At 43.1% G+C, this 27,924-nt stretch overlaps 1 protein-coding gene across 1 annotated transcript; it reads left to right on the forward strand.

Annotated features, from left to right (window-relative positions):
- Frrs1l (ferric chelate reductase 1 like) lies at positions 1–27,411 on the forward strand. The gene is made up of 5 exons (XM_076843206.1): positions 1–346; positions 16,956–17,040; positions 19,919–20,057; positions 23,599–23,845; positions 27,239–27,411. Exons 1-5 carry the CDS (start codon positions 109–111, stop codon positions 27,409–27,411), a joined length of 882 nt encoding a protein of 293 aa, XP_076699321.1. The 5' UTR covers positions 1–108.
- Positions 27,412–27,924: the final 513 nt, after the last annotated feature.

Consider the following 27,924-nt stretch of genomic DNA (forward strand, 5'->3'; position numbering starts at 1 on the left):
TCCGCGGCTGCGCGGGCGCGTGCTGGCGGCGGCGGCTCGGTCCCGGCCCGCGCCCGCGGCGCCCCCGCTGCGGCCGGAGCGGCCTGGCTGCGGGATCGGTGCGCAGCGATGGCGCGGCCGCCCTGGCAGAGCCCGCGGGCCTGGGCGCCGCTGCTCTTGCTGCTGCTGGCGGGGCCCGCCGCCTGCTCTGCCAGCCCCGCGGACGACGGCGCGGGCCCGGGGGGCCGGGGACCCCGGGGCCGCGCGCGGGGGGACGCGGGCGCCGACGAGGCGGTGCCGCGACACGACTCCTCCTACGGCACCTTTGCCGGGGAGTTCTACGACCTGCGCTATCTGTCAGATGATGGTGAGGCTGCAGGAGGGTGAGGGGCAGCGAGAGGGGAGTCGGGGGTGGGGACCCAGGGCGGGCGGGAGGGGGATGGCCAGAATGCCGATGGGGGTGAGCACCGCCACGGCCAAGCTGGGAAGCGCTCCACTCAGACCCCCACGGGCTTGGAGGCTGGGCCCAGGAGCTGTCAGCTTCTGCTGTCTGCTTTACACGTGGGGAGACTGAGCCCGGAGAGGGAGGTGGTCACCCAAGTCCTGTGAGGCTGTGGACAGGAGTGCTGAACTGAGGCTCCCTGGCCTCCACCCTCCCAGCCACGGAGGAGGCCACCATCTGGTCTGGGGTGTGTGAGACCTGGTCAGTTGGTGGAAAGTAGAAACCCCAATTTAGTGAGAAATGCTGCTTTGTTCCTCCCCATCTGTTTTGACCTAAGTTTGCCGTGACTAGCACCCCAACTTCTTAGTGTTCTGTTGGTGCTCACTGCCCTAGCACCAGAGCTGGGTCACATCTCCCTTCCCACTCCCGAACCACTTCTCTGCCACAGCAGTTCTGGTCCCCTAGTGTGAGCCACCATTGTTGGGGCCATCTGGGCTGGAAGACTGGGGGTTTGTCAGCCACCAGCCTCCCTGTAGAGCTGCTTCAATGAGCACAAAAGGCAAACTGACTCTATTCAGGAGTGGAAACTGTCTTACTTCTGCAACTTTGGAAGTAGTCATTTTCCTTTTCTTTGGCTAAGAGGGATATCTGACAATCAAGCTGGGGTTTGAAATGTTGGGATCTGTTCATGGGTGTTTTCTATTAGTTATGATTAAGTTCATCTATATGCAACCAGCATAAATGCCTTCCGCAAGATGGAATTTTCTGTCTTGTAAAGAAAGATGGAAGTAATCCAGAATTTGTGTGGCGCCTCCCTGGTCTTCCAGGACCCTGGATCCTACTCTTCTGCTTCTTTGTATTTCTTAGCATGTAACTTCATGGTCTTAAAAATATCTGCTTGAGCTCCAGCCATTACCCTCACTGCCCAGGCAGTGGGAAAGAGGAAGCAGGAAGAAGAGGTCATGGACTACTTTATAAGGAGATTACTTGGAGGTTCCATTTAACAATTCTACTTACTTAGTTATGTGGTCACACATAGGTGTAAAGGAAACGGTGACCTCACCACTGAGACATAATAGACCCAGTTCAAAAAATGGAATTACTACAGTAAGGGAAATGGAGAGAATAGATCTGGGGAAAATATATATTTTTAGGTAGTCTTAACTGCTGAAACAGAGACTCCCAACATATAGTGGCTTAAATAAGAGAGAGAATTTTTCTTGCAGATAAGAACCTGGCTGCTCTGGGACTGGTGGGTGGGCTCTATTTCATATGGTCATTTGGGGACATAGATTCTTTCCAATTATTGCTCCACAGTCCTTTACCCCTCTGACCTCATCTGTGTAGTATAAGCCAGGTTGCTTGCATGTCCTTGTTCAAGACTAAGGGAAAGAAATAGAGAAGTTCAGGGTAAGCAATTACCTGTTAGGCTGTCTGCACAAATCACTGCTGCTCATCTTCCTTTGGCAAAAATGTCATTACATGACAGAGCTGTGGGGAAGGCTAGAAGATGCAGTCCTCTAGCTGGGCAGCCATGTGGCCAGGAAGAAGGTGTAAATGACAGGCAGAGTCGGAGGACAACAAGCACAAGCAGAACCTGTCACTCTGGAAAAGGATAAATATTCTGAAACCCATCTGTTTCTGGAAGCATCTGATGCATATTTATTCTGCATGCATCCAACCTAGTACTGCCCGGTGACATTAACATGAGCTTATATTCTCATTGGGTACATATGCCTAACATATGAAGGACCAGCTCAAGTTTAGGCATACAGAGAGAATGATCTGTTAATTGCATGGTCAAGTTTTATAAACTTGGACATCAGGTGGGCCCTATAATCAAGGACAGCTATGTGGAGTCCAGCTGGAGGCATGAAAGACTGGTGAGATGGAAGAGGGAGGGCATTTAGATGAGGTGACCATCCAGTGGTGGCAGGGCATGCTGTCATGTGTGTTCAAATCCCTGGTTGCCCCTCCCATCCATTCTGTACATACCCTTCCTAAAGCCCACCTCTAACCCTGTTGGTGTTGCATTTAAAAACCTGTGACAATTTCAACCTGCTCCCTGGAGGAAGCTCGGACTCCCTTCTCTGGAGTTTCTACCCTGGCCCAGCTCCCCTTCACAATCTCTGCTACCCTTCCCATTCCCTGCTGTTATGGTTTAGATGTGGTGTCCCCCCCCCCCAAAAGCTCATATGTGAAACAATGCAAGAAAGTTTGCTGAAGAAATGATTGGGGTACAACCTTAACCTAATTAGTGAATTGATCCCTGATGGGATTAAATGAGTGGTAATGAGGCAGGTGGGCTGTGGCTGGAGGAAGTGGGGGCCTGGCTTTGGGGTATCTGGAGAGTGAAGACTCTCTCTGCTTCCTAATCATCCTGTGAACCCCATCCCTCTGCCACACTCTTCCGCCATGATGTTCAGCCTCACCTTGAGCCCCAGGAATGGAGTCTGCTGAATATGGATTGACTTATGAAACTGTGAGTCCTTAAATAAACGTTTCCTCCTCTATCATTGTTCTGGTCAGGTCCTTTAGTCACAGCAGGGAAAAAGCTGACTCTCATAACACCTGCCCTAAGTGCCCACTTCCTGTTCTTCTGCCCTGCCCTCTGACAGTTTCTCACTTCCTCTTCAGATACAAATCCTACCATGAGCTGGTGGGGATGTTTGTGGGGGCACCTCTCAGGGACAGCACCTCTGCTAGTTTACCCTGGACCTGGGCTTTCACCCTATAAGTCCCGAGGAGGGAGTCTTAAAAACCATTAGTGACACTGTCTTAAAAGGGACTGTCAGAGAGGCAAAACCATGAGAGAGAAGGTGTTGGAAACAGTGTCCCAAACCACCATGCGCATGATGGCATGGGCACTCCAGGTAGCCGATGGACTCGAGATGGGAGGCAGGGGGTGACCCTCCTTAGGGTGGATTCAGATTCAGTGGGGACGGAGGGACACAGGCTGATTGCTTTGGAGGAAGTGGCAAGTGGAATCATGCCTTTAAACTATTCTTTAAGAGTGAGAGAGAGAGAGAGAGAGAGAGAGAGAGAGAGAGAGAGAGAGTCTATTTCGTTGTCAGTGGACCTTTATTTTATTTATATGTGGTGTTGAGAATCGAACCCAGTGCCTCATACCTGCCAGGCAAATGCTCCACCACTGAACTATGACCCAGCCCTAAACTGTTCTTTTTCCCCAACAGAATAAACAGAGTTGTCCTTTTGAGGCAATGAGGCCACTGGCTTCTTCCATGCACGGTCCCAACTTCACAGATTCCAAGTAGCCAAGAAATTGAGTTTGCAATGAAGAGCTGGCTTGGCCGCGTGCAACTAGAAAAGGGGAATTAGAGCAAGAGGGTGGAATAAGGATTTCAGTGAAGCTGGGGGAGACCCACTGACCATTATTGACCCTGTCCACAGACCATCTCTCTTCTGTCTGGTTGCCTAGGACCCCCCCCACACACCCAATCCAGAAGCTGTGCATTGCCTGATTTGGTTTCTCTGATCACCCCTTCATGTACTCACTTTTAAAATTTAAATTATCTGTTGTTTTAACTATGCTGGTTTTCAGAATTCTTGGGATATCCACTATCTTAGCCTACACTGTTTATCTTTGCAGTCTTGGCTCAATTGCCACCTCCTTCAGGGAGCCTTCCCTGATTTTCTCCCCCTCTCATCCTGGGCCAATAAGCAAGGCTATTCTCCCAGGGCACACTCCTAACCCTGCCATGGCCTGTGGGCTGTCAGCACTCTGGAGTCTGGATAGGGTCTTGGTACTTGTACCACACCTCTTTCCCTTGAGCTTCTCAAACCAGAATCTATATATTCTGAACAACGGTAGAATATGCAGTGGATTAACATTTGATTAGGGCAGATACCCATCCTGTGGGTCCTCTGGGGAAAAACAACAACAAAGAACTGTGTGAGATGTTGGCTTGGGGTTTCGGTCCCAAGGGAAGCCTCCCATTCCCATCTCCCTGCTGCTCAGATGGCCAGGTTTGAGGAACAGATCCTGAGACTTAACCCAGCCAGCCACAAAGATGATGGTCCCTGACTTGCCCTTGGGGCCGGACCCTGCCTGGGACCGAAAAGAGCCACGCATGCTTGCTTATCTTTAAGGCATAACGGTCTGAATGATTGTAAAGTGGCCCAGTCAGTGAGTTTCTGACCATTGAGTTCTGACCAGTTTTTGCAATCTTAAGAGAGCGAGCTGGTAAAGAGGCAAAGAGGACAGAAACATGGGGAAGGGAAGGAGCTCCCTCACCTTCCCATGTCCTTCCTCCATCCACCATGCAGGTGGCTATGTAACTCGTCACCCTGCTAATCCAGAAATTGTTTAAAGGTAGCGATCTGCATCTGATTTCTCTCTGTACCCTCCATGAATCTGTGCTGATGAACAAACACGCAGTGGAGCTAACTGGTAACAAGTGCTTGTTGTGTGTCAGGCACTGTTCTAGGCACTTTATCCGTATTGACTTCTTCACTCCTTTCAGCAACCCTGTGAGTTAGACACTACCCTGCTCCCTGCCTCAGAGTTCAGGGAACTGAGCCACAGAAAATGTAAATATCTTAGCCAAGGTCACACAGCTTAGGAGAGCAGAGAACTGTGTGGGTTTGCTGGTTGACATCCAGCCTGCCTGGAGTGGAGGGTCCCTGGGGACCTGAGCTAGGAGATGCAGTTGGACAGGTGGAACTGGGTATTTCTGTGAGGGAACTTGAGAAGAGGAGTTAGGCGTGGATCTGGTGGGCAGCTGCAGGTCCCTGGGCAGCAGAATCCCACCAGCAAGACTGCGTTCACCCACATGTGGCACTTCACACTTCACAACGTCCCTTGATGGGACCATGTTGTTATACGACTCTAATGAGTAGGAAAAATGGTTCAGGAGGCCCAGAAGGAGGCTGATGCAGTAGTTCTCAGAGATGAAGCTGAATGGTATGACCAATTTCTGGTTAAAACTTCAAGGAGTCTAGTACTAAATTAATACCTGAAGGCTGTGAGCCAAGCAGTTAATTAGAAGCAATAAATAGCAAACCAGAAGCCATTAACCACCCAGTAGAGCATGGGAAGCAGGCTCAGGGGATTGCAGAAAAGGAACAGAGAGTGCCCGTAAATCACACAGGCACGGAAACCTCAGAACCATACTGGGAAGCTCCAAAGTCAACCGAGAAAATAAGCACCTCACTGGGCCACATCCCCCAGGCCGCAGTGTATGCACTGCACAACTAAGGAAGACAGGTCAGTGCAAAGGAGATAGAACAGGCTGGAGGAGAGAGGGGCAGGGAAAGTCTTTCAGGAACGAAGCAACAGGGTCAGGTGGTTGCTTCAGAAAGATGGCCCGTGGGGTGTAGCTGGGTTAGAGAGCTGGCCTAGCATGTGTAGGGCCCTGGGGTCCATGCCCAGCATTAAAAAAGAAAAACATGGCTCATGGTAGAAGAAGAGGAACCGAATAGGAGGGTGAACAGTAGCCCCCAGGCAAGCTCGGGTGTCTGAGGTAGGAGTCACAGGAAGGGATGGTTAAGTGGATGCACCAGGTGGGAGAAGGGGCGACCTCTAGGACTGAGGTTTCGTGACTGGGAGACTGGTCAGTGGTCGGATTGTTCACTGAGAAAGTAAACACAAGAGGAAGAGCCCTGGGGAAGCAGAGGAACTTGGTGTGGGACATTAGGAGTTGATTTGCTTGTAGAATCTCCAGATAGAACCCTCTGGATGCAGTTGGCTTTGGGACTTCAACACTGACATAAGAAGAGGAAAAGCTGGAAATTGGGACATTCAAGAAAGAAGAGAATAAATCTAAGGGGAGTAAAGAAAAAAAATAATAAGGGCATGGCAGAATCAATGAAAGAGACACCAAATACTCAGTAAAGAGGATCAACAAAATCAAAAGTGAGTCTTTAAAAATATGAGTAAGAGCTGGGTGTGGTGGCACATACCTGTAATCCCAGCTACTCGAGAGGCTGAGGCAGGAAGATTGCAAGTTTGAGGCCAGCCTGGGCAACTTAGAAAAAGCCCTGTCTCAAAATAAGGAAAAGGATGGAGTGGTAGCTCAGTGGTAGAGTGCTTGTCTAGCATGAACAAGGCCCTGGGTTCAATCTCCAATACAGAATGGATCAATAGATAGATATTGAAATAGACAGATATCGAGAGAGAGATAACAAGACAAATATTGAGACAGATATTAGGTTAGGTAGATAAAGAATAAGAGAGATAAGTGTATTAATCAGGGTGCCACAGAGAAATAAAAACCAATAGCTTTCTTCTAGGGATGGCCTCACATGATTGTGGAGGCTGTGAGTTCAAGTCCAAAGTCTTACAGTTGGGCCAGCAGGTTGGAGACCAAGTGATGAGCCCATGTTATGGGTCAAGTCCAATGGCATCTGTTGTTGCATTGCTTGGGGGAGTGAATGAGGACCCCCTCTATTACAGAGGGAAGTCTGTGTAATTCCAAGTCCACCAGTGTAATCCCTCCAAAAACACCCTCACAGGAACAGCCACAGCAATGTTTGACCACATACCTAGGCACCAGGGCCCATTCAAGATGACACATAAAATTAACCATCAGAATAAGTTTCTGTCGAGATGGATCACGAAAAAAAAAAGAGAGAAGTCAAATAATATTAGAAATTAAAAAGGGAAAATTTTAGACATAGCAGAGATTAAAAGGCTAATTGAGTTATAATTATAACAACAAAAATATAGATAACCTAATTTAAAAATGGGGAAAATCTCTAAAGAGATATTTTTCCAAAGAAGATGTACACGTAGCCAAGGGGCACATGAAAGGATACTCAATTAAGGAAATGCAAATCAGAATCATAACGAGGGGTGGGTGTGTAGCTTAGTGGTAGAGTGCTTGACTAGCATCCTGGATTGCATCCCCAGACTGCAAAACAGCAACAACAAAATCATACAGATGTCTTCTGATTCCAATGCAGTAAATTGGAAATTAACAAAAGTGGGTTGGGGGTTGTTGCGGCGGGGAGTCATGTGTTAAAGAGGAAATCATAACCACGAATGGTGGGACTCTACTTTGTGTACAACCAGAGATATGAAAAAATGGCGCTCTATATGTGTAATATGAACTGTAATTCATTCTGCTGTCGTATATAACAAATTAAAATTTAAAAAAAGAGGAAATCATAAAGAAAATTAAGAAACACATCTAATGACCATCAGAACCTTGCATATCAAAATGTTTCACATGAATCTAAAGTAGAGCTTAGAAATTTAATAGTTTTGAATACATCTATCAGGAAATAAGATTGAAAACATGTGAACATGGCGTCCAACTCAAAATGGAAACAGAAAGAAGGAGGTGATACAGATCTGAATAGGAATAAGTGAAATGGAAAACATGCCCAAATGAGGACATTTACCCAAAGCAAAATCTGACTCTCTGAAAAGTCTCATAAGAGAACACAATTTTTGGGCAAATCTAATCAAAGGAAAGGGTGAGGATGCAGAATAAAGGAGAACTATGAAGATACGGTGGGTTGGCTTCCTCTGCGTCTATCCTGCCCACTCCCTGGTGTGCCTACCTCTATTGCAGAGGTTACAGTGCAACCTTGAAACCCAAGTTCTGCCTGCGATTTTGAGTCCGTCAATTAGATGCATGGCATTTGAATTCAGAAGTGGGGTAATGTGGAGCTAGGGTGTCACATGCGAGACATCCATTGTGTGTTAGTCAGCTTTGTGTCACTGTGACCAAAATAGCTGACAAGAACTACTTAGAGGAGGAATATTTTGGTTTTGCTCACAGTGTCAGAGGTTCAGTCTGTGGTCAACCCACTCCATCACACTGGGCCTAAGATGAGGCAGAACATCATGGCAGAAGGCTATGGTGGGGGAAAGCTGCTCAGTTCATGATAGATGGCAGGAGAGAGAGAGAGAGAGAGAGAGAGAGAGAGAGAGTGTTTGAGCTAGGAGCCAAAGTACATTATCCCCAAGGTACATCCCCACTGATCTACTTCCTCAGCTACACCCTACCTTCCTACTGTTACCACCCAGAAATCCATTCAAATTATTAATCCATCACTGATTAGGTTACAGTTCTTGTAGTCTAATTATTTCATCTCCTGCATTAATATATGAGTTTTTTATGGGGGACAGCTCATATCCAGACCATACCATTCTGGTTTTTCTTTCTCTCCCTTTTTCTTATTGAATGTCATTTCCATACAATTCACCCATTTAAAGTGTACAGTGCAGTAGTTTTTAGTATATTCACAGGGTTATGCAGCCATCACCATAGTCAATTTTAGAGCATATTCATCACACTGAAAAGAGATACTATACCCCTTATCCATTGCCCTGCACTCTCCTCATCTTCCCTCTCCCTACACCTTCTTTCCCCAGCTGAAGGCAATCACTAATCTTTCTGTCTCAATATTTATGTATTCTGGACATTTAATGTAAATGAGATTATAAAATATGTGGCCTTTGTTACTCTCTTCTAAGCAAAATGAGTTTTAAGTTTCATCCATGTAGTACCATATATCAGTACTTTATTTTTTGTACCTAAATCATATTTCATTTTATGCATTTACTTTTTTTTTTGAACTGGGGATTGAACCCAGAGGCACTTAACCACTGAGTCACATTTCGAGCCTATTTTATATTTTATTTAGAGACAGGGTCTCACTAAGTTGCTTAGGAACTTGTTGAATTGCTGAGGCTGGCTTTGAACTCACGATCCTCCTGCCTCACTCTCCCAAGCCACTAGGATTACAAGCGTATGCCATCATCATACCCAGCTACCCTATTTTGTTGATCATTCATCAGTAGGTGGACATTTGGGTGATTTCAACTTTCTGGCTATTATGTATAATGCTGCTATGTACAAATTTTTGTGTAAACCTATTTTTTTGTTTTTATTTTTTTTAGTTGTCAATGGACAACTTATGTTAATGGATCTTTATTTAATTTATATGTGGTACTGAGAATGGAACCCAGTGCCTCACACATGCTAGGCAAATGCTCTACCACTGAGCCACAAACCAGCCCTAAACTTATGTTTTAAAATCTTATCTTTTTCTACTGAAAATAGCTTGAGTGCTTTGTGTTTTCTGCAAAATATGTTACCTAATAGAAAAAAATACCTGCTCTTTTAAATTTATGTAATATAAGCTTGTGAATAGCTAAGTAGTAGAGCACTTGCCTAGCACGTGCAGGTGATTGCTAGTACCTCAAAACCAAACCAAACCAAACAAACAAACAAACAAAAAAAAAGATGAAGAAAAAAAATGTGTTTGTGTGTGTGTGTGTATTATTAAGTAAAATGCTCAATAAAATTCAGCCAGGAAAAAAATTCTGGAACTAACTAACATGGCATAAAGAAAAATTTAAACAATCTAAAAATTCAAGAAATTTAAATATTAGCTAACTAAATCCAACACTGTATCTAAAACACACAATACATACAGATATCACTTATTGTAGCAATGGTGAATTGATAACAGAAAAAAAAACTTACCTATATAATTTTATAGTATTTAGATATATTAAAAATATATCTTAAAAACATCAAGCGCTGGGCATAGTGGTGCATGCCTGTAGTCTCAGCTACTCAGAAGATTGAGGCATAAGGATCCCTTGAGCCTAGGAGTTCAAGATAAGCCTGGATAACATAGTGAGAACTTATCTTAAAAAATTAATATATAAGTATAGTTTTTAGAAGATTATAAATATATTAGAAAAAATCTTTTACTTGATAGAGTCTCTTTTGAAAAAATTGAAACTAACAGTATACTTAATGGAAAATCCCTTAGATTTTATTTCTTTAGGGTTAAAATAAGACAAGGATACCCCTTTATTATGACTATTACTATTCAATATAGTACAAGAAGTCCTGGCCAAAAGAAAAAAAAATTCAGAGTCATAAGAATTGGAAGGGAAGACATGATGTGAGTATTTACAAAGAAAACCAAAAAGAATGAATAAACAGACCTAATCAAGACAATGCAGTAAGGTTGTCATAACCAAGATCAGGGCACAGAAACCAGAAACTCCCTTCTTCACAGTAATAAGCAAAGAATGTAAAGATATTGTTTGAAATAGCAATAAACCTATATTATCCAGATGTTACATGATAAAGAATGTATCAGTCCTAAAACTACTAAGAGATATGAAAGATGTGAATAGGCAGGCATACCATGATCTTGGAAATGAAAATATAGTATTAGAAATGTATTAATTCCCCCTTCTCCCACAATTCATCTATATGTTTAATGCAATTCCAACCAAAAAGGTCTAGCAGCATTTGGGGAGAGAACTTAGCAAACTAATTTTTATAATTTACATGGAAGAATTAAGTTTCATGAATTGCTAAGCAGGCTTTGTCTTGCTAGTTCTTAAGATATAAGACAAAGTCTGGTATTTAAAAGTATATAGTCCTGGCTCAGAAACATAGGTCAGAAATTGACCTATGTTAACAAGACTTGGTTATCATTATTGAGATATCATCATAAACTCCTAGGGAAAAGATGAATTATTTCACAAATGGTGTTGAGAAAAATCTATTCAATATAGAGAAAAAAATAAAATTGATCTCTTATCTCACACCATATTAAAAAAATAAATTCCCAATGGGTCAAAGCTCTAAACATGCAAGAAAATACTACAAAGGCAATAAATGAAAATGTAAAGGAACATCTTCACATCCTTGGGTGGAGGGTGAACTCTTAGACAAGACCCTAAAAAGGCCACCCCCAAAGAAGAAAAATTCTTTGCTTCACTCCATCAAATTAAAAGCTTTGAGTCCAAAAAAAGAATACCAAACAAAAATAAATAAAAAGAAAACCTAAATTGGTGACAGACTTGAAGAAAAAATAATGGAATCATCTGGAACCAGGTTTCTGGAATACACACAAACTCCTATGATAAAGATCACAAACCCAAGTAATAAAGGGAGAATGCGGAAATACACATCGCAGAAAGAGAAACCCAACTGGTTGCTGAAGACAGGGAGAAATGTTCAGTGCACCAGTACTCAGGGAAACCCAAGCTAACGTGAGAGAGTGGTGGCATCAGTACAGCAGAGGACATGGGGGAACCGGGGCAGTCATATTAATATGGCACCCGAGTGGTGTCATCATAATTCTGATCTCATCAAGCTTTGTGGAATTGAAAATGTGACCCATCATTTCCTCTCCTGGGTTTTTTTGAAACAAAATGAAAACCACTTGCACATACGTACAGGAAACGAGGGCAAGGATGTTCATCTCTTCAACATGTGAGAAAGCACGGTGTCAGAGGCAGCCCATGTGCTGAACTTGGAAGGATGTTTAAGAAAATGTACGCACCTCAGGGAATATTATTCAGCCAGCAGTAATAACCAGGCTTCGGTTTACACGTGTAGGTAGATTTTCAAGGGGAAATATTAAACAGAATGATGAGCCGTACTGTTCTGTGTCATTTATGCAGATCACAAACATAGAAATATTACATTTTTAAAAGCACATATACATAACGAGAAATACATGGACAGTGAATGGTAAGTTGGGGTGGGTACTCTCTAGTCTGCCCTGCTGAGGTATTTCCAGACTTGTGTGTGGCCATGGGATGGCCAATGCAGCACACCTGTGGACAGAGTGGCCCAGTGGTGCTGTAGGCAGACTGAGAAATTGTCTATGCCCGAAATCTGCACTTTAGAGCTACTTCTGTGCTGGCAGCTTGGGTAAATATCTTATAGGGCGATCATGCAAGAGTTCAAAGGTGGTGGTGCTGGGGATATGAAAGGTGTTTTGCAACCTGGAAGATTCCAGCCTTGCACAGGCAGAGTTCTGGGCTTCGTGGAGACAAAGAGCATACCCTCCAGCTCTGGATTGTCTGGAATCCATCATTACTGATGTGTCCTTTCAGGTTTTCCTGGTAAGAGATTTTTACTGTGATAAAATATCTTTTTCAGATATGTGGGACAGAGTGTTCATTTTTTGTTAAGATCTTCCTCCTGGTCAGAAGGATAGGCAGGAATTATACTATACTCCGTCTCAGGTAGGGAGGAAAATGAGGTTAGGAATGGATCAAGGAAAAATATAAGATGGCCTTTGCATAAAGTGATGATGAGAGTTTCACAAGCCAAGAAATGGCAATTTAATTCTGTGCTCCTAATCACTTAAAAACCCACAATCAAAATAATTTACTACTAGAATTGTACAGTTCATGTAAAACACAGATTCTATCGAGTATCATTTTTCAGTAGCCTTTGAAATGATAGCTGCTAATAAGCTACAGTCTGGGCAAATGCATTGTATCGGAATTCAAGAATGAATCCATTTAGTTGGTATTAAAGTGTAGTCAAAAAGACAGAAATCACACTAGCTATTTTAACAGGGTCACTAGTGCTAGGAGCTAAGTAGGAGCTGGGAGGACTGAAGAAGCAACAAGAGAGCAGCAGGAGAGCAGAGAGAAAGTAACCAGAAGAAGCAGCCACCACCCCTGGATCTGGGGTACCAAGAGAAAGGCTTGGGGTTCTCAGAACCTGGATGCTCAGACAAGGGACCTCCCAGAGATGCTACCATCTTTCAAGAATGGCGCTCTGCCCAGCTGCTGACAGTTTTGAGCAGGGTTCTGAGGCTTTTTTTGGAAATCTAGCACAAAGCTGGGAACTCAAACCACCTGCCACTGTAAGGATGGAGCAAGGTTAGTGAGGACTTGCTTTCTGGAACAGCAGCCTAACTGGAAGGAAGAGTCCTCTTTCCTTCCTCCCTCACATGCGACCTGTCAGCGTGCCTTAGCAGCTGGCAAGGGAGGTTTGCATGGTGCTCAGCCTGTGGAAGGTGCTTTGTAGTCCATAGGCAAGCGTTTAGACCCAGGCACTTAGTCCAAATTTAGTCCAAATAGTGAGCGATCATTTAATTTCAGGAAAAAAATTTGGAATACTGCTCCACTTTTCTAATACCAAATTTCATGAGCAAACTTCTTTCTGGTATTACATAGAGAGTACAGACCCCACAGGTTAAAAAGATCATGGGCTACAAGAAGACTGTCCACACGTCAAACTGACCAGCCAAAAATGCAGGGGCTTTCCACACTGCCATGACTCAGGCTCTATAACTCTGTCTGGTGGAATTTAGGAAAGCACCATACTTACAGTGTTGTCATCCAGGATACCATCAGGACCACCTACGGAGAGACACAGAGGGTGAAGTTTGGCTGGCTCCCAAATCCAGTTTCGATGCTTTTGGTGGAATCAGAATGTTTACCCTTAGTTACGGTTTGGATATGAAGTGTCCCCCCAAAACTCATGTGTGGAACAATGTGGGAATGTTCAGAGATGGGATGATCAGCTTATGAGACTTGTGACCTAATCAGTGGATGGACCCATTTGATGGATTAATAATTTGAATGGATTCATGGTTGGTAATTGTAGGCAGGTAGGGCATGTCTGGAGGAAGTAGTTCCCTGGGAGCGTGCCTTGAGGATGATATTGTCCCTGGATTTTTGCATGCAAGCTCCCTCTGCTTCCTGGTTGACATGCCCTGAGCTACTTTGCCTTGCCCTTCCACCACGGTGCTCTGCCTCACCTTGGGCCCAGAGCAATGGAGTTGGCTGACTACAGATTGTAACTATGAAAGTGTGAAACTTTTTCGTCTCTAAATTATTTTTGTGAAGGTAATTTGGCCTTGACCATAGAAAGCTACCACCCCCTGCCAACAAATCTATGTGTTCAATCAGGGAGCTCCACTGAGCTTCAGTGTCCAGAAATTTTATTGGGGTTTCATTATGTGAGGATGAGATAAAACTCAATTTCCAGTCCCTTACCTCCCCAGAGGTGGGGAGGAGTCCAAATTCCAATTTTTTTTTTTTTTTATCAGATATTAGTCTTTCTGGTGGTCAACTTCCATCCTGAGTCATGTCATCTCTTAGCACAAATTCAGGTGTGATCCAACGGGTTCATGAATACCAGAGACACTCGTATTACTTGGAAAAGTCTAAGGATTTAGTTTGTCTCCCATGAACCAGAGACAAAAGCCAAATTATCTTTCAGCAACTTACAAAACAAGATAAAAATAAGTTACTAGGGGTTAGGAGTGTAGCTCAGTGGTAGAGTATATGCTTAGCATACATAAGATCCTGAGTTCAATCCCCAGTACTGGGAAAAAAGTGATATTGAATGGATGTACAAGTGCATTTGACAGAATACCAGTTCTCATTCCAAGTTTTAGAGGCATACAAGATGATAGAAAATTACTGCTAGAGAATCTATTTGCCAATAGTAATAAATCAGTTTAGAACATATATGTGAGTTTTGTTGCAAAACTTGCTTTTGCCAGGCACAGTAGTGCACGCCTGTAATCCCAGGGGCTCTGGAGGCTGAGGCAGGAGGATTGCAAGTTCAAAGCCAGCCTCAGCAACTCAGGGAGACCCTGTCTCAAAATAAAATATAGAAAGGGCTGGGGATGTGGCTCAGTGGTTAAATGCCCCTGTGTTTAATCCCTGATGCCAAAAACAAAACAAACAAACACACACACACAAAAAAAAAAAAAAAAAAAAAAAAACCCTTGCTTTTATTTGGAGTTCAGAAGCCCAATTTTTTAAAAAGACAACATTACCCAATGGTTATTAGTTCTCAGTTCAGTTTACAAAATATAATGGTAATAATAATCCAAAAACTAGCTAGGAATCTTCCATATATCAATGTATTATTCTGTGGGAAGTAGTAAGGGTGCTATGTTGAAAAAAAATGAAAGAAGATAGGGAGTCTGAGTCAGAAGCAAAGTTAAAAAGGTCGTTTTTGTGAGTCACCTGCATTCCTAGGTAAATATTCTGAGGAAAAAAAAAATGACCTCAAGACTGTGGTGAGAAGTAAGAGGAAGAACACAGATGAAGGTGCATGGAACAGCTGCTCCATAAATATTAGGGTTAAAAAAAAAAAACTCAGTCAAGGCAGAGCTCCTCTGTTGTGTTCAAATGGATATAGGTTTTAGCACAAAGTAAACATTCAACTAGCAACAAGTAATGCCTGTGGCCTAATTGCTTAGAGGTGGCAAAAAGTTAGAGATGTATTTTATCCCGTGTTCAAGATCTAGGGTGTTGGAAATGGACTGTGTAGGGTGGTAGAAATGGAGTGCACTATCCAGAGTGCACATGTGTGTGCCAGGAAAGTATAGCCTGGAGACTTTTTTTTTTTTGAGGTACTGGGGATTGAAACCAGGGCCTTGAGCATGCAAAGCACATGCTCTACCATTGCGCTACACTCCCAATCAATAAAGTAATAAAATTGGAATAAAATAAAACTAAACTTCATTTAAAAAAGCAGTACAATAGAGGAAAAACTAATAATTTTTATGTTTATTTACATTACCCTATCGTTAGTGGGTGATTTTATTACATCATTTGACTATCATTTACTTAGTGTCCAGGGTCAAACACCAGGCTGGACAGGAAACACAGGGTGAATCACACAGAGCTCCTGTGTGAAGTACTCAGCCTAGGAGACTGGCTATAAACTGGAGGCGTGCCGTGGCCTCATCCTTTCATATGTAATTGATGTATTATAATAGTAAGTAATTTTATAACAAAGATACACAATTGCTAGGAACTGTCTTTAAGGGATTTAGAGGATCTCTGGAAGTGTTATATACAGCTTAAGGCAAAATAGCAATTCAGAGAAATGAATGGAAAAATCCAATTTTCATGTATTTAAGTGGAAAAATCCTACTATGGAAAATAGAAGGGTAATATCGATATTTTTGTTTCTCTTAGAGAATGTGTACTGTATCAGAACTGTGGTTTTCAAACGCCCAAGGGACAGTGGTAAGCCAGGGGTTACATGGAATTATGCCCCTGCTCAGTGTCTCCAGTTCCTTGCCTGAAAATGAGGAAAGAGAACACCCATTCCCAGATGCTATGTAAGGTTGAATCCAGAGGTGCATGCCCTGTGCTGACCCCCAGGGAGCATGATTAGTCTTAGTCAAAGCCCTTTGTGAGTCCCCAGCCATTGCTAGGCATACGCAATGGAAAATAGTCAAAACTTGTGGGGAGCCACCTATGAAGCTTCTTGAATGGTCTTTTTACTGGGTACTAAGCCATGGGGGACTTAGGTCTCCCCCTGGGAAGGATCCCAGCATTCCCGTGTGTAGACTGCCCAAGGTGTGAGATCTCTGCCCTCTCTCTATTAGTGGGGCAGCTCTTGTAGCTCTGGAATTGGGTGTAACCCATTAGACCTGGACAGCTCACCTCCTACCTTGTTTGGCAGAAGAACATTCTATGGAAACCTTTGAAGTTCCCCCCATATAGAATAAAGCAAATGCGGCTCTTGCCCGCTCTCTCTTCCCAGTGTGGAAGCTCGACCCCTAAGGTCAAAGAGCCGTCCCACCCCCGCTTTCCAAAATTACTTTCTGTGTAGTCTGGGTTTTTTTGCTACCTTCTTTTCTTAGCTTTTTGTTGTAGCCAGTTCACTCCACGCCGATCCACAGCCGAGGAAACTCAAATTCTACCGCCCGCATCAGACGTGGGCGAGAAAAAGTTTTATTTTATTTTTTAAAATTCTCATTGAAAAAGTTGATATTGGATTTTCTAACCTCTATTTTTCTCACTGCCCAGGTTACGCTTTCCCAACCGCTCCTCCTGTGGATCCATTTGCCAAAATCAAAGTGGAAGACTGTGGGAAAACTAAGGGATGCTTTAGGTTGGTAGAAAAAGATGACTTTAAGGCTAAGAACTATATTTACTTCTCAAGGTAGTATTTAAATTGCATGCAATTTATTCCAATCAGGAGCCCATAGCCTTTCATAACTTCTGCAATGTTATGGTGTTTCCTTTTTTCGGGGGTGGGGGGTGGTACCAGGGAATGAACTCAGAGGCACTCAACCATGGAGCAATCATACCCCCAACACTATTTTTTTTTTTAATTTGTTTAGTTATACATGGATACAATATACTTATTTTTTAGGTGGTGATGAGGATGGAACCCAGTGCCTCACACATGCTAGGCAAATGCTCTACCACTGAGCCACAATTCCAGCGCCCCCCAGCACTACTTTAAATATTTTATTTAGAGTTAGGGTTTCACTGAGCTGCTTAACGCCTCTTCGTGGCTAAGGCTGGCTTTGAACTCATGATTCTCCTGCCTTAGCCTCCCAGGCCACTGGGATTATAGGTGTTCACCACTGCCCGCCGCTGTTATGGTGTTTTCTAGAGTTATGGTGTTTCTAGTGGCCACTCCGTGTTTAAAAGCTTTTTAGCTCTAGCATGCACGAGTCACTGGACCTCCATTTCTGGTTCTCCATTTCTGCTGTGACCCCAGTGTCTATTTCTCATCAATAGGCTGTAATGACACAAAATATCCCTATGCTTCCTTATTCAGTAGGAGCTGTGGGCAGAACAAGCAATGATAGAGGTATCTAATACCCAATTGCTTTCCATATAAATAGTCGTGACTTGTGGGTTTCTACGTAGGGCTAACTAGTCACTGAGCATTGATTATTGTAGTAAGCTTGCCACTCAGGCATAGGTGAGTGCCCACATGATTATTTAGTGGTGTTCCACCAAGACACATTGTGTTAGGCTAAAAAACTGTGGTGTGCATAGCAGACCTCTCATCTAGTCAGTGCTGCCTTGTTGGAAAAGCCTTCTCTTTGAACCCTTTACTTCCTGAAACAAACTATGAAAACCTTTAGTAGGGTTTTAATGTTCATTGCACTGAGGTTCTGATTTGGTGGTTGTTCAGAGTTCAAGGTCAAAGGGAAAAAACGATGAATACGGGAGCTTTGAGCTTTCTTTGGATTACAAGTCATTTCAAAATGACTTTTAAAAATCTAAACTGCTAGTATTGAGGAAGATGGTTAGTAATGTACAATTTCTGGTGATTAGGGGGTGCTTTTGAGAAGGAATGGAACTTCAGCACTCTGCTGGTTTAAGAGTGACTTGTTTTCATTTTTTTTAATATTTATTTTTTAGTTGTAGTTGGACACAATACCTTTATTTTATTTTATTTATTTTATGTGGTGCTGAGGATCGGATCCAGAGCCTCCTACATGTTAGGTGAGCGCTCAGCCGCTGAGCCCCAGCCCCAGCCCTTGTTTTCATTTTTTGTTCCTTTAACTTTACTTGGCCCTTTTCATGTTTTTCAACCCAGTTCCAGGTTGCCTTGATCTTACATTTCTTCCCCACTGCTCAGGATATTTCTACCAGTGTACTAGGTTGTTCTTGCTTCCTTCCTCAATCAAAATTTAGCACCCTTGTGTCCTGTTCCTTCAAACACCTGCCATCTGAGCTTAGATTGCTACAGCCATCCCCTCTCCCTCCCTCTCTCTCCTCTTCTTCCTTTTATTTTCTTTCTTTCAGTGCTGGGGGGATCAAACCTAGGGCCTTGTGCAAGCTAAACACATGCTCTACCACTGAACCAGCTCTGTTGCTATAATTTTCTATCATTCTGAATGTGGTATAATAGTGTGCTTCAAACTAAGGCTTGCTGGTTCTTAAAGGATCCACATATCCTTTGTAAGACTATTTAAATTTGTGTTTTCAACTCAATGATGCCCTTTTAAAAGAAGGTATGCATAATGTGACTATTGAGATAACCACCTTATAGCTGTATGTTTTAGTGTCTGACTTTGGAATTATATTACCACCAAGTAGCCCAACAGAAGAAAGGCAAATTTTATAAATCAATGATGCATTTAGGCTCAATGGATACCAGATGAGTTATTTGTTCATTTGGTGCACTGTAGAAGTGAGAGTTTCGCAGCAAGTCAAACAGATAAATTGGGGAGTTGAGTCATCATGTAATGGGCTGCAGTAATAACGTGCTGCATTCAAAAATCCCTGCAGGGTACAGTCAGACACACCACATACACAACAGTAGTATACTCTTAGTAAAATCACATCATCCATTATATGAATGCTGGGAATTTTAGTGTTCCTGGATTTTTTTGTTTGTTTAATCTATATTTAATTTCTAAATTTGGGTTGTTCTTAACTACAAAAATTTGTAAGTAAAAAGAACTGATGTACATTTTAATTAACAAAAAATGGTTTAAATTATTAACTTAAAGAATCTTTTTCCTCTAAAGGAATTCAGAAATAATTCAGTAATTCCTAAAGTTTAAGAAATTACAATATAATGCAGAGAACACTGGCTAGAAATTTAGAGACCTTCATCCCCATCCTGTTGCTGCCCTTGATTTCATTATGCAGCCTGAGCCAAGCCCCTTTCCTTCTCTGGACCTCATTTTATATGTCTGTAAAGTGGAGCAGATCATCTCCACGGTTCTTCCTGAGTAAAACTGTTTTTGATACCCCAGTAAGCAAAGACCTTTTTTTTTTTTTTTGAGTAATATTGTTTAACATTCTATCTGTTACTATATGTGAATAAGCAGAAGCAATAATGTCTCTTTTTAAATTTTTATTATTTTTTTTAGTTGTAGTTGGGCACAATACCTTTATTTTATTTATTTTTATATGGTGCTGAGGATCGAACCCAGGGCCTCACACGTGCTAGACAAGTGCTCTACTGCTGAGCTACAACCCCAGCCCAATAATGTCTCTTTTGACACATCCTCTAGATATGGGAAACCAGGCTGTAACGCAGAGACCTGTGACTACTTCCTTAGCTACCGGATGATTGGGGCTGATGTGGAATTTGAGCTGAGCGCAGACACAGATGGCTGGGTAGCAGTTGGATTCTCTTCAGACAAGAAAATGGTAAGATGCAAATTATGATAGAATCTGCTTTTTTCTCTTTAGTTTGCTGGGTTTCTTTAGATTTAGGAAGCATATAAATTGATCCAAGCAGTAGAACGATTATATTAGTTGCAAGTTAAAAAAAAAAACTTTCAAGCTCACTTAAGGGCAAGGGTTGGTTGTTAGCATATGAAGTGTCTTGTGGCTCCAGTCATCTCAGCTATAGCCACAGTGATGCTACAGGAAGAGCCCCTGAAACTGAATATCTTACACTAGTGAGCATTTATTTCTTGCTCATAGATGTGTGGTGTGTCTGGGGTTCAGCCCAAATTTTAAGTAGGGTTCAGCTATACTTGGCTGCAGTTGGTGGGATGGATTCAGGTTTTCTCTAGTCAACCTAGAAGGAACTGCCATAGAGGCATGATTTTTCATGGCAGAAGCAGAAGTGAAGAGCCATCGTAAGAGGACAATTCTAACTGCTTTTTCTCTCTCCTCACACACTCAACACTGTTACCAGATGTACGGGGTTTTTGTTCCCCCACACCAAGCAATCCTCCAGTGGATACCAGATAGATGTCCTCTAACAATTCATTTCTGACACATCTGCTTGGAGGTAGCATCAGATCCCACAGATTGAAGGCTCAGTCCCAAAAGACAGCCCCCACTTTAGATGCCAGTTTCAAATCCTGGGTTATAACCTGTGCTTCTGACACCTGGGAGCTGTACAACTGTGGGAACTGTAAATCATAGTTTCCACAACCTTCTCCTTGAGTTTCATTAATTTGCTAGAGTAACCTCATAGAACCCTGAGTACTTTATTACATTTACCTATTGTGTTAGCTTTCCATTACTGCGACAAACTACCTGAGGTCATCAGTGTGTAAAGGGAAAAGGGTTATTTTGGTTCATGGTTTCAGAGGTTATCACTTCATGGTTGCTTTTGAACCTGTGGCCAGGCAGTACCTCATGGTGAGGAGCATGAGGTAGAGGAATCCTGTTGGCCTCATGGCAACAGGGAAACAAGGGAGACCAAAAGAGGCCAGGGTCCCAATGTCTCATTCAAGGGCATGTGCTCAGTAACCTAACTTCCTGCCCCTAGACCCCCACCTCTTAAAGTTTTTGCCATCTCCTAATAACACCACAGGGTGGGAACCAAGCCTCTCACATAAAGGCCTTTGGGTGACATTTTAGATCAAAACTGTAACTTCCATTTATTATAAAGGATATTGCAAAGGATACAGATGAAGGACCATGTATAGAGACATCTAGGGCAAAGTATGGGGAAGGGGTGAACAGCTCCATGCCTCCTGGGCATGCACCTCCCTCCAGGCATCTCTGTGTATTCAGCGTCTAGAAGTTCATCTAGACCCTGTTATTTGGGGGGCTTGTTTCTTTTGATTTAGTTTCTATAGTGCTGGAAATCAAATCTAGCACTTATTCCATCTAGGCAAGTGCTCTACCCCTGTGCTAAATTCCTAGCCCCTTCTTTTGGGTTTTTATGAAGCCTTCATTATATAAATATCAATGATTATTTCATTGGCCTTTAGTGATCAGTTCTAACCAGAAGCTGGTGGGTGGGACTGAAAGTCCCAATCCTCTAATCATCATGCCTTGATTTTTCTGATGACTAGCCCCACTCCTGAAGCTGTGTAGGGGTCCCAGCTATTAGTCATCTCATTAGCATACAAAAAACACTCTTAGCCCTCCAGAGATTTCAAGTATTTTTTTTTTTTAATAAGTTGTGTGCTAGGAACTAGGCGCAGAGACCAAATGTGCCTATTCTATTACAGTGTCCCAGCCACAGATCTCTGCTTATATCACAGCGGCTACACTTTCATTGCACAAAGCAAGTCACACAGCCAACCTCAGAATGAAAGTACACTGTCCCTACCAAGAGACTTTGCAAAAATACGCCTACATAAACCTACCACAGGGCAGTGGAGAATTGGGTCCAACAATTCAGTCTTTCAAAATATCCACTGGCCAGAAAACACCTGGACCTTAGGAAGGACTGTGACAGGAACGGGCAGGGCTTGGGAGGCCAGGCCGTGGTCTCTCTCACCTCCATGGCTCAGCTGACTTCTTTCTTCTTTCTTCTTGAGCCCCACCAGCGTGCCAGGCTCCTTCCCAAACCATCTGCTTTAGTCAGTTTTTTCACTCCTGGGACCAAAAGACCTGACAAGAACAATTTTAGAGGAGGAAAAGTTTATTTGGAGGCTCATGGTTTCAGAGGTCTCAATCCATAGACAGCTGGCTCCATTCCTTGGGGCTCAAGATGAGGCAGAACATCACAGTGAAAGAGCGTGGTGTAGGGAAGTGGCTTACATGATGATCAGGAAGTAGAGAGACTCCACTCCCCAGATACATAATATATATATTGGGGACGTGAAGGCACGTCCCCAATGACCCATCTCCTCCAGCCTCACCCTACCACCTCCAGTTACCACCCAATGAATCCCCAGTAGGGGATTAATTCACTGATTGGGTTAAGGTTCTCATAACCCAATCATTTCACCTCTGAACCTTCTTGCCCTGTGTCACACATGAGCTTTTGGGGGACACCACATATCTAAAGTGCAACACCGTCGGACTTTCTCAGGCTCAAGGGTGTCTCATACCAGGGTTCCAGCCGTGGTGATGGTGAGGAGGGCTCTGGTTATGGATGTTGGAACCAGTAGGGATGGGATTTGCTAAGGAGTGGGATACAGGCTGGTGCTACAGGTTACAAAGAGACTGAGGGGGCAGTGTCAGCAGGTGGCCACCCTGGTAGTCTTGTTCTTCTCGAGGTCACCAGCAGAATGAGCCTCCACCGGTTCCAGTCCAGGCAGTAGGACAGTGGATGCATCTGGTAAGACTCCATGGGTACAAATGCAGGGGGTACCTCTCTCCCACTGTGGGGTCAGGAGAAACGGCAGGTGTGGTCCCTACCCAGAAGCTGGCTCCCATGAGGAGGGACCTCTTCCTGTCCTGGAATGGGAGGGCTATTAAGATTAGGAGGCTCAGGCCAGGGACGGTGACACAGGTCTGTAATCCCAGTGGCTTGGGAGGCTGAGGCAGGAGGATCACAAGTCCAAAGCCAGCCTCAGCAACTTATTAATTAACTAATAATTAATTAGTTTGTGGAGTCTTTCATAACAACCCTTCTGAAGACTATAGACTAGTTTTTCTTTTTACAGAGTGATCTTCAATTTGGGTTTGTCTGATTGTTTTCTCATTATTAGATTAGTTGATACGTTTTAGGCAAGAAAATTTCTTGTACATAGGTAATAATGTACCTATGTGCATCAGGAGGCACGTGATGTCACTTATGGTGATGCTGACTTTGGTCACTTGGTTCAAATTTTTTAATGGCATTTGAAATGATTTTTTTTTTTTTTCTGCTGGTAATTGACCTCCCCGGGCATGAGCTAAGCGTTTGTCTATCACAAACGACACCCCCAGCCCCAAATAATTTTTTTGATGGGATTTCAAGTTACAGAAGGAATGGACTGTATATTTCTGAGTGAAATGTTCCCAAAAGATGGACCGTCGACTTTATCATCTTCCTCATTTTCTACGTCAGGGTGGTGACGATGTCATGGCCTGTGTCCACGATGACAATGGCAGGGTCCGCATACAGCACTTCTATAACGTGGGCCAGTGGGCAAAAGAGATTCAGAGAAATCCTGCCAGAGATGAAGAAGGAGTCTTCGAGAACAATCGTGTCACCTGCCGATTCAAACGTCCTGTGAATGTTCCCAGAGATGAAACGATCGTGGATCTGCATTTGAGTTGGTATTACCTATTTGCCTGGGGCCCAGCCATTCAGGGTAAGCTTACATTTCAGCCTCCACATTAAGCACCAGACACAACTGTGCTTGTATTCATTATGAATTGAAGTCACACTGTGTAAGCAAGAGAGCTGTAAGCACTTTGAATAATACAAAAGAAACAGGAGAGGCAACCCCTTCCTTTAGTAGGTTATCACAGTCTTATGACACGCATAGACAAATGACAAGTTGCCAGGACAAGCTAGCTGGCGCAGGGTGGGCTGTGTGCTTAACAAATAGGTCCTGTGTCTTCCCAGTGGCGGGTGTGGGCTATTTAATCCTCACAACAAATCCATTTATTCCTCACTGCATCCTATAGAGGTCTGGATATGTTATTCTTCTTTTAGAAACTTGCTCAAGGCAATGCCCCTAACTGATGGAAGAACTGAAATCCAGTCCTGTCTGTCTGACTCCAGTTAGTGCTTGCCCTTAACTCATCCTCGGAAGAGAAAAGTATTGAAGGAAAGGGCTTCGGGAGAGTTGTCTGGAGCTTGACAGCAAGTATTTCATTACTGGTCCCTTCTGGTGGTCACAAATCCACCAAATTACCCTATAATTTAGCCTGTTACTCCTCAAATATTTGTATGCATAGGAATTCCCTGGTTGTAGGGTTAAGATGCCGTCTCCTGCAGGTCTGGGGTGTGGCCTGAGCTTCTGCATTTCTAACAAACTTCCTGGAGATGCTGATCCACAGATGACCTCACTTTAGTGGGGAAGGCTCTCCAGCATTTCCCCAGGAGAATTCCAAGAACACCACAAGACCCCTTAGAGATCACTGAAGTCCAGTCTTGAGCCTTCCTCCTGGTTGACCAGGCCTGACTGGGAGTGGGTGGCTTTGGTTTGCAGTCCTGGTGCAGAGAACTCACTCTGGCTCCTGGTGACAGTGCCTTTCTTCACTGTGCGCCTGGCGACTCTTCCTTGCTTCATCCGGTCTTGTTTTATTTCCATCAGTTTGTGTACATTGATCATTTTGGAGATGGCATGACCCACATTTCTTTGCCTGTTGCCAAGTGGGAAAACACTGAGAAGCCTCTCACCATATGTGACACCTTTTTCATTTGCTGATTTCTCCATATTACCAACAGTGGAACGGCAACGGTGCCTTCAAGTACTTCCAGTAAAACCCTGGGAAATAAATTATATCTCAGCCTGGAGAAATGAACTCATTTAAAGTGGTGGGATTTGGAGCCTAAAATATTTGAGTTTGAGTATTGATTTTGCCCTTGGTATAGCTATATAATATTTAGCCTATTATCTAAAATCTGAACCTCATTTCCTTATATCTAAAGTGGGGATAATAATAATATCTGCTTCTTAAGATTATTGAAAGGATTAAATGAAAACAAGCATTTGAAATGGCTTTATAAATTGAAAAGTGCTGTACAGTATTCCTCACTTATCTGCAGGGACTGTGATCCAAGATCCCTGCTGGATACCAGAAACTCCATATATACAGGCTTTTCCCTATACATAATTTCTAAGTTAGACACCATAAGAGATTAACAACAATAATAATAGAAAATAGGATAATTGTAACGATATACTGTAATAAGAGTTGTATAAATGTGATCTTTCACTCTCTCTCAAAATATCTTAAATCTGTTACTGTATTTTTGGACCCTGAGTAACTATGGGCAACTAAAGCCACAGAGTACAAAACACAGATCGGGGCACTACTGCATTTACAGAGGGTCATCTTCCTAGGTGTCTGGCATCCTAGCCTGATGTTCGGAGTCCTCTCTGAGTCCATCTGGCTTTTCCTGATAAGCTCTTTCAAGACTTGGGCTCGGGATGGGCTTATAGCTTAGTGATAAAACACTTGCCTAGCTTGTGTGAGGCACTGGGTTCAATCCTCAGCACTATATAAAAATAAGTAAATAAAACAAATGTATTGTGTCCATCTACAGCTGAATTTTTTTTTTTTTTAAGTCTTCTGTTCTCACTGTCTCCAAGCACAACAGGCGCATTCCTGCTCTGTGTACACATCTGGGCTCCTCTTGTTTCCTGAATGCCCTTGTAATGCCTTTATAGTGACCACATTCTTTCCGTTCTCTGAGCAGGGATAAACTGAGCTAAGGATGTAAAGGGTGTGGATTAGATTTATCCCAAGGGAGGCCAGAGTGCTCTGCTAAGTTTAGGAGCCCATGCAGGTGACCAATGAGGTGAGGTTAAGTAGGAGAGCTGAGGGGGCCCCGTGGAAGGGAGAATCTCTGGGCCAACTCTAGGTGTTTGTGCTGACAGGAGCCAGTGCTGGCATAGACTTCACATGTCAAGTTTGGCTGGGCTTCCCTAGTAGTGATTATGTTAAAAATCCTCACTTGAGCCTTAGTTAAAAAGAGATTTCTGCACTGAGTTCACATGGCTTAGTTTCTCTAACCCAAGTTTTATTTGGATTTTTCAGAAGGTCAGTCACTTCTAATCAACTTCAGCTTGTTATGTCTTTTTTTTTTTTTTAAGAGATAGGGTCTCACGGTGTTACCTAGCTGGCCTCAAACTCCTGGACTCAAGAAGTCCTCCTACCTTGGCCTCCCCAGTGGCTGGGGCTGTGGATGCACACCCTGCTTATTAACCATCTTTTATGTATGCATGTGCATATGTATGTGTTCATTTATTGTGGTACCAGGGATGGGATCCAGGGGATGCGGGGGAAGTGCTGAACCACTGAGCTACACCCTCAGTCGTTAACAATCTTTTATAACACAGCCTTTCCTTCTGCCCTCTTGTAATTAGGTCATAAAGTTTTCCACCCCCAGACTTGTTAGGTATCTTAGTCTTCTTACTTTCTGCACCATTCTTCCCTACTCTGCCAGACAGACACACAGACTCACATGGACATATACCCACTCTGGCTCAGCTGAGGCACGCTGCCTCTATAGGTCCTGCAGACAACGGAAGAGGGCTTCCACCTTAAGGGAGGCTGCTGTGTCACCAGGAGTTATCGATGACTCATACATAAGAGAGAGATTTGAGAGGAAAAAATTAGTAGCCTTTGCCGTTTGGAATCCTTTTGCTAAGAAGATGAAAGTCATTAAAGATGAAACCCACATTCACCTTTTGCATTTGGGGTTAAGCATGTTTTCATACTATGGTGTCTAAATAGCAGCCCTAAAACAGAGAAGCCACAGACAGACCAATACCATTGATCTGTTAAAGGAGGGGAGAAGATTAATAGGAGCCAGTCATTTTTGGATAAATTTAGCTGATTTCTGTGTTCCTCATAATAAATTATAGAGAATTCTGATGATAACGCTGATCCTGATTCCAGATCGTTACAGTCACTGTGTGCGCGTTGCACATTGAAGGCTTGTCTTTACTTTTTCTGTTGCTTTCCTATACTGTTTTAAATCTGTACTTTTTTTCAGTTGCTCCTCCCCTTCTATTTCTTTCTTAAAGGCTCTATCACCCGCCATGACATAGACTCTCCACCGGCTTCAGAGCGCGTTGTCAGTATTTACAAGTATGAAGACATTTTTATGCCGTCAGCTGCCTATCAGACCTTCTCATCTCCGTTCTGCTTGCTTCTCATTGTTGCCCTGACCTTCTACTTATTGATGGGAACCCCTTAGCCATAGCTGCAAGGCCAGCAGAGTCAATGGATTGGAAAGTCTTTAGTATAAGCATATTTTTTAAAAATATCCAGTATAATTTTAGCTTCTGTTATTTAAAAACTCATGATTTCAGCTTTTTGGAAGAAAGAATAAACTTCTTTTCTAGTCAAAGAGGGTTGTTTAATAATGATCTTACTTTTGGGAAGTACTTAAAACTTTTGTAAACAATTTCAAATATGTTTTCTTTATTTGAGTCTCACAAGATCTCTGTGTTGGCTTGATGAAAAATTAAAATGACCATCTTAGCAAGATTTGAGATCCAGAAAACCTGCTCATTTATGACTCACATGCCATGTAAATTGGTTATTTGGTTAAATAACACTTAGCAAGGTAGAGAAGAGCTAGGCACAGGAATCATGTCTCTGGACAATCTTTACTGAGTATTACAGCCCAAGAGAGTTACTTTGAATATTACTAAAGAGAACCTCCCTGGGTATCACAAGTTCATGGTCAGTTTTTTGAGCAAATTTC

The sequence above is a fragment of the Callospermophilus lateralis genome, chromosome 2 (assembly GCF_048772815.1).
Source record: "Callospermophilus lateralis isolate mCalLat2 chromosome 2, mCalLat2.hap1, whole genome shotgun sequence".
Classification (NCBI taxonomy): Eukaryota; Metazoa; Chordata; class Mammalia; order Rodentia; family Sciuridae; genus Callospermophilus; species Callospermophilus lateralis.

Coding starts and splice junctions, on each gene's coding strand:
- Frrs1l (XM_076843206.1), top strand. CDS start 109: ATGGCGCGGCCGCCCTGGCAGAGCCCGCGGGCCTGGGCGCCGCTGCTC. Junction 17,041..19,918: donor AAAACTAAGGGATGCTTTAG/GTTGGTAGAAAA, acceptor CACATCCTCTAG/ATATGGGAAACCAGGCTGTA. Junction 23,846..27,238: donor CTGGGGCCCAGCCATTCAGG/GTAAGCTTACAT, acceptor TCTTTCTTAAAG/GCTCTATCACCCGCCATGAC.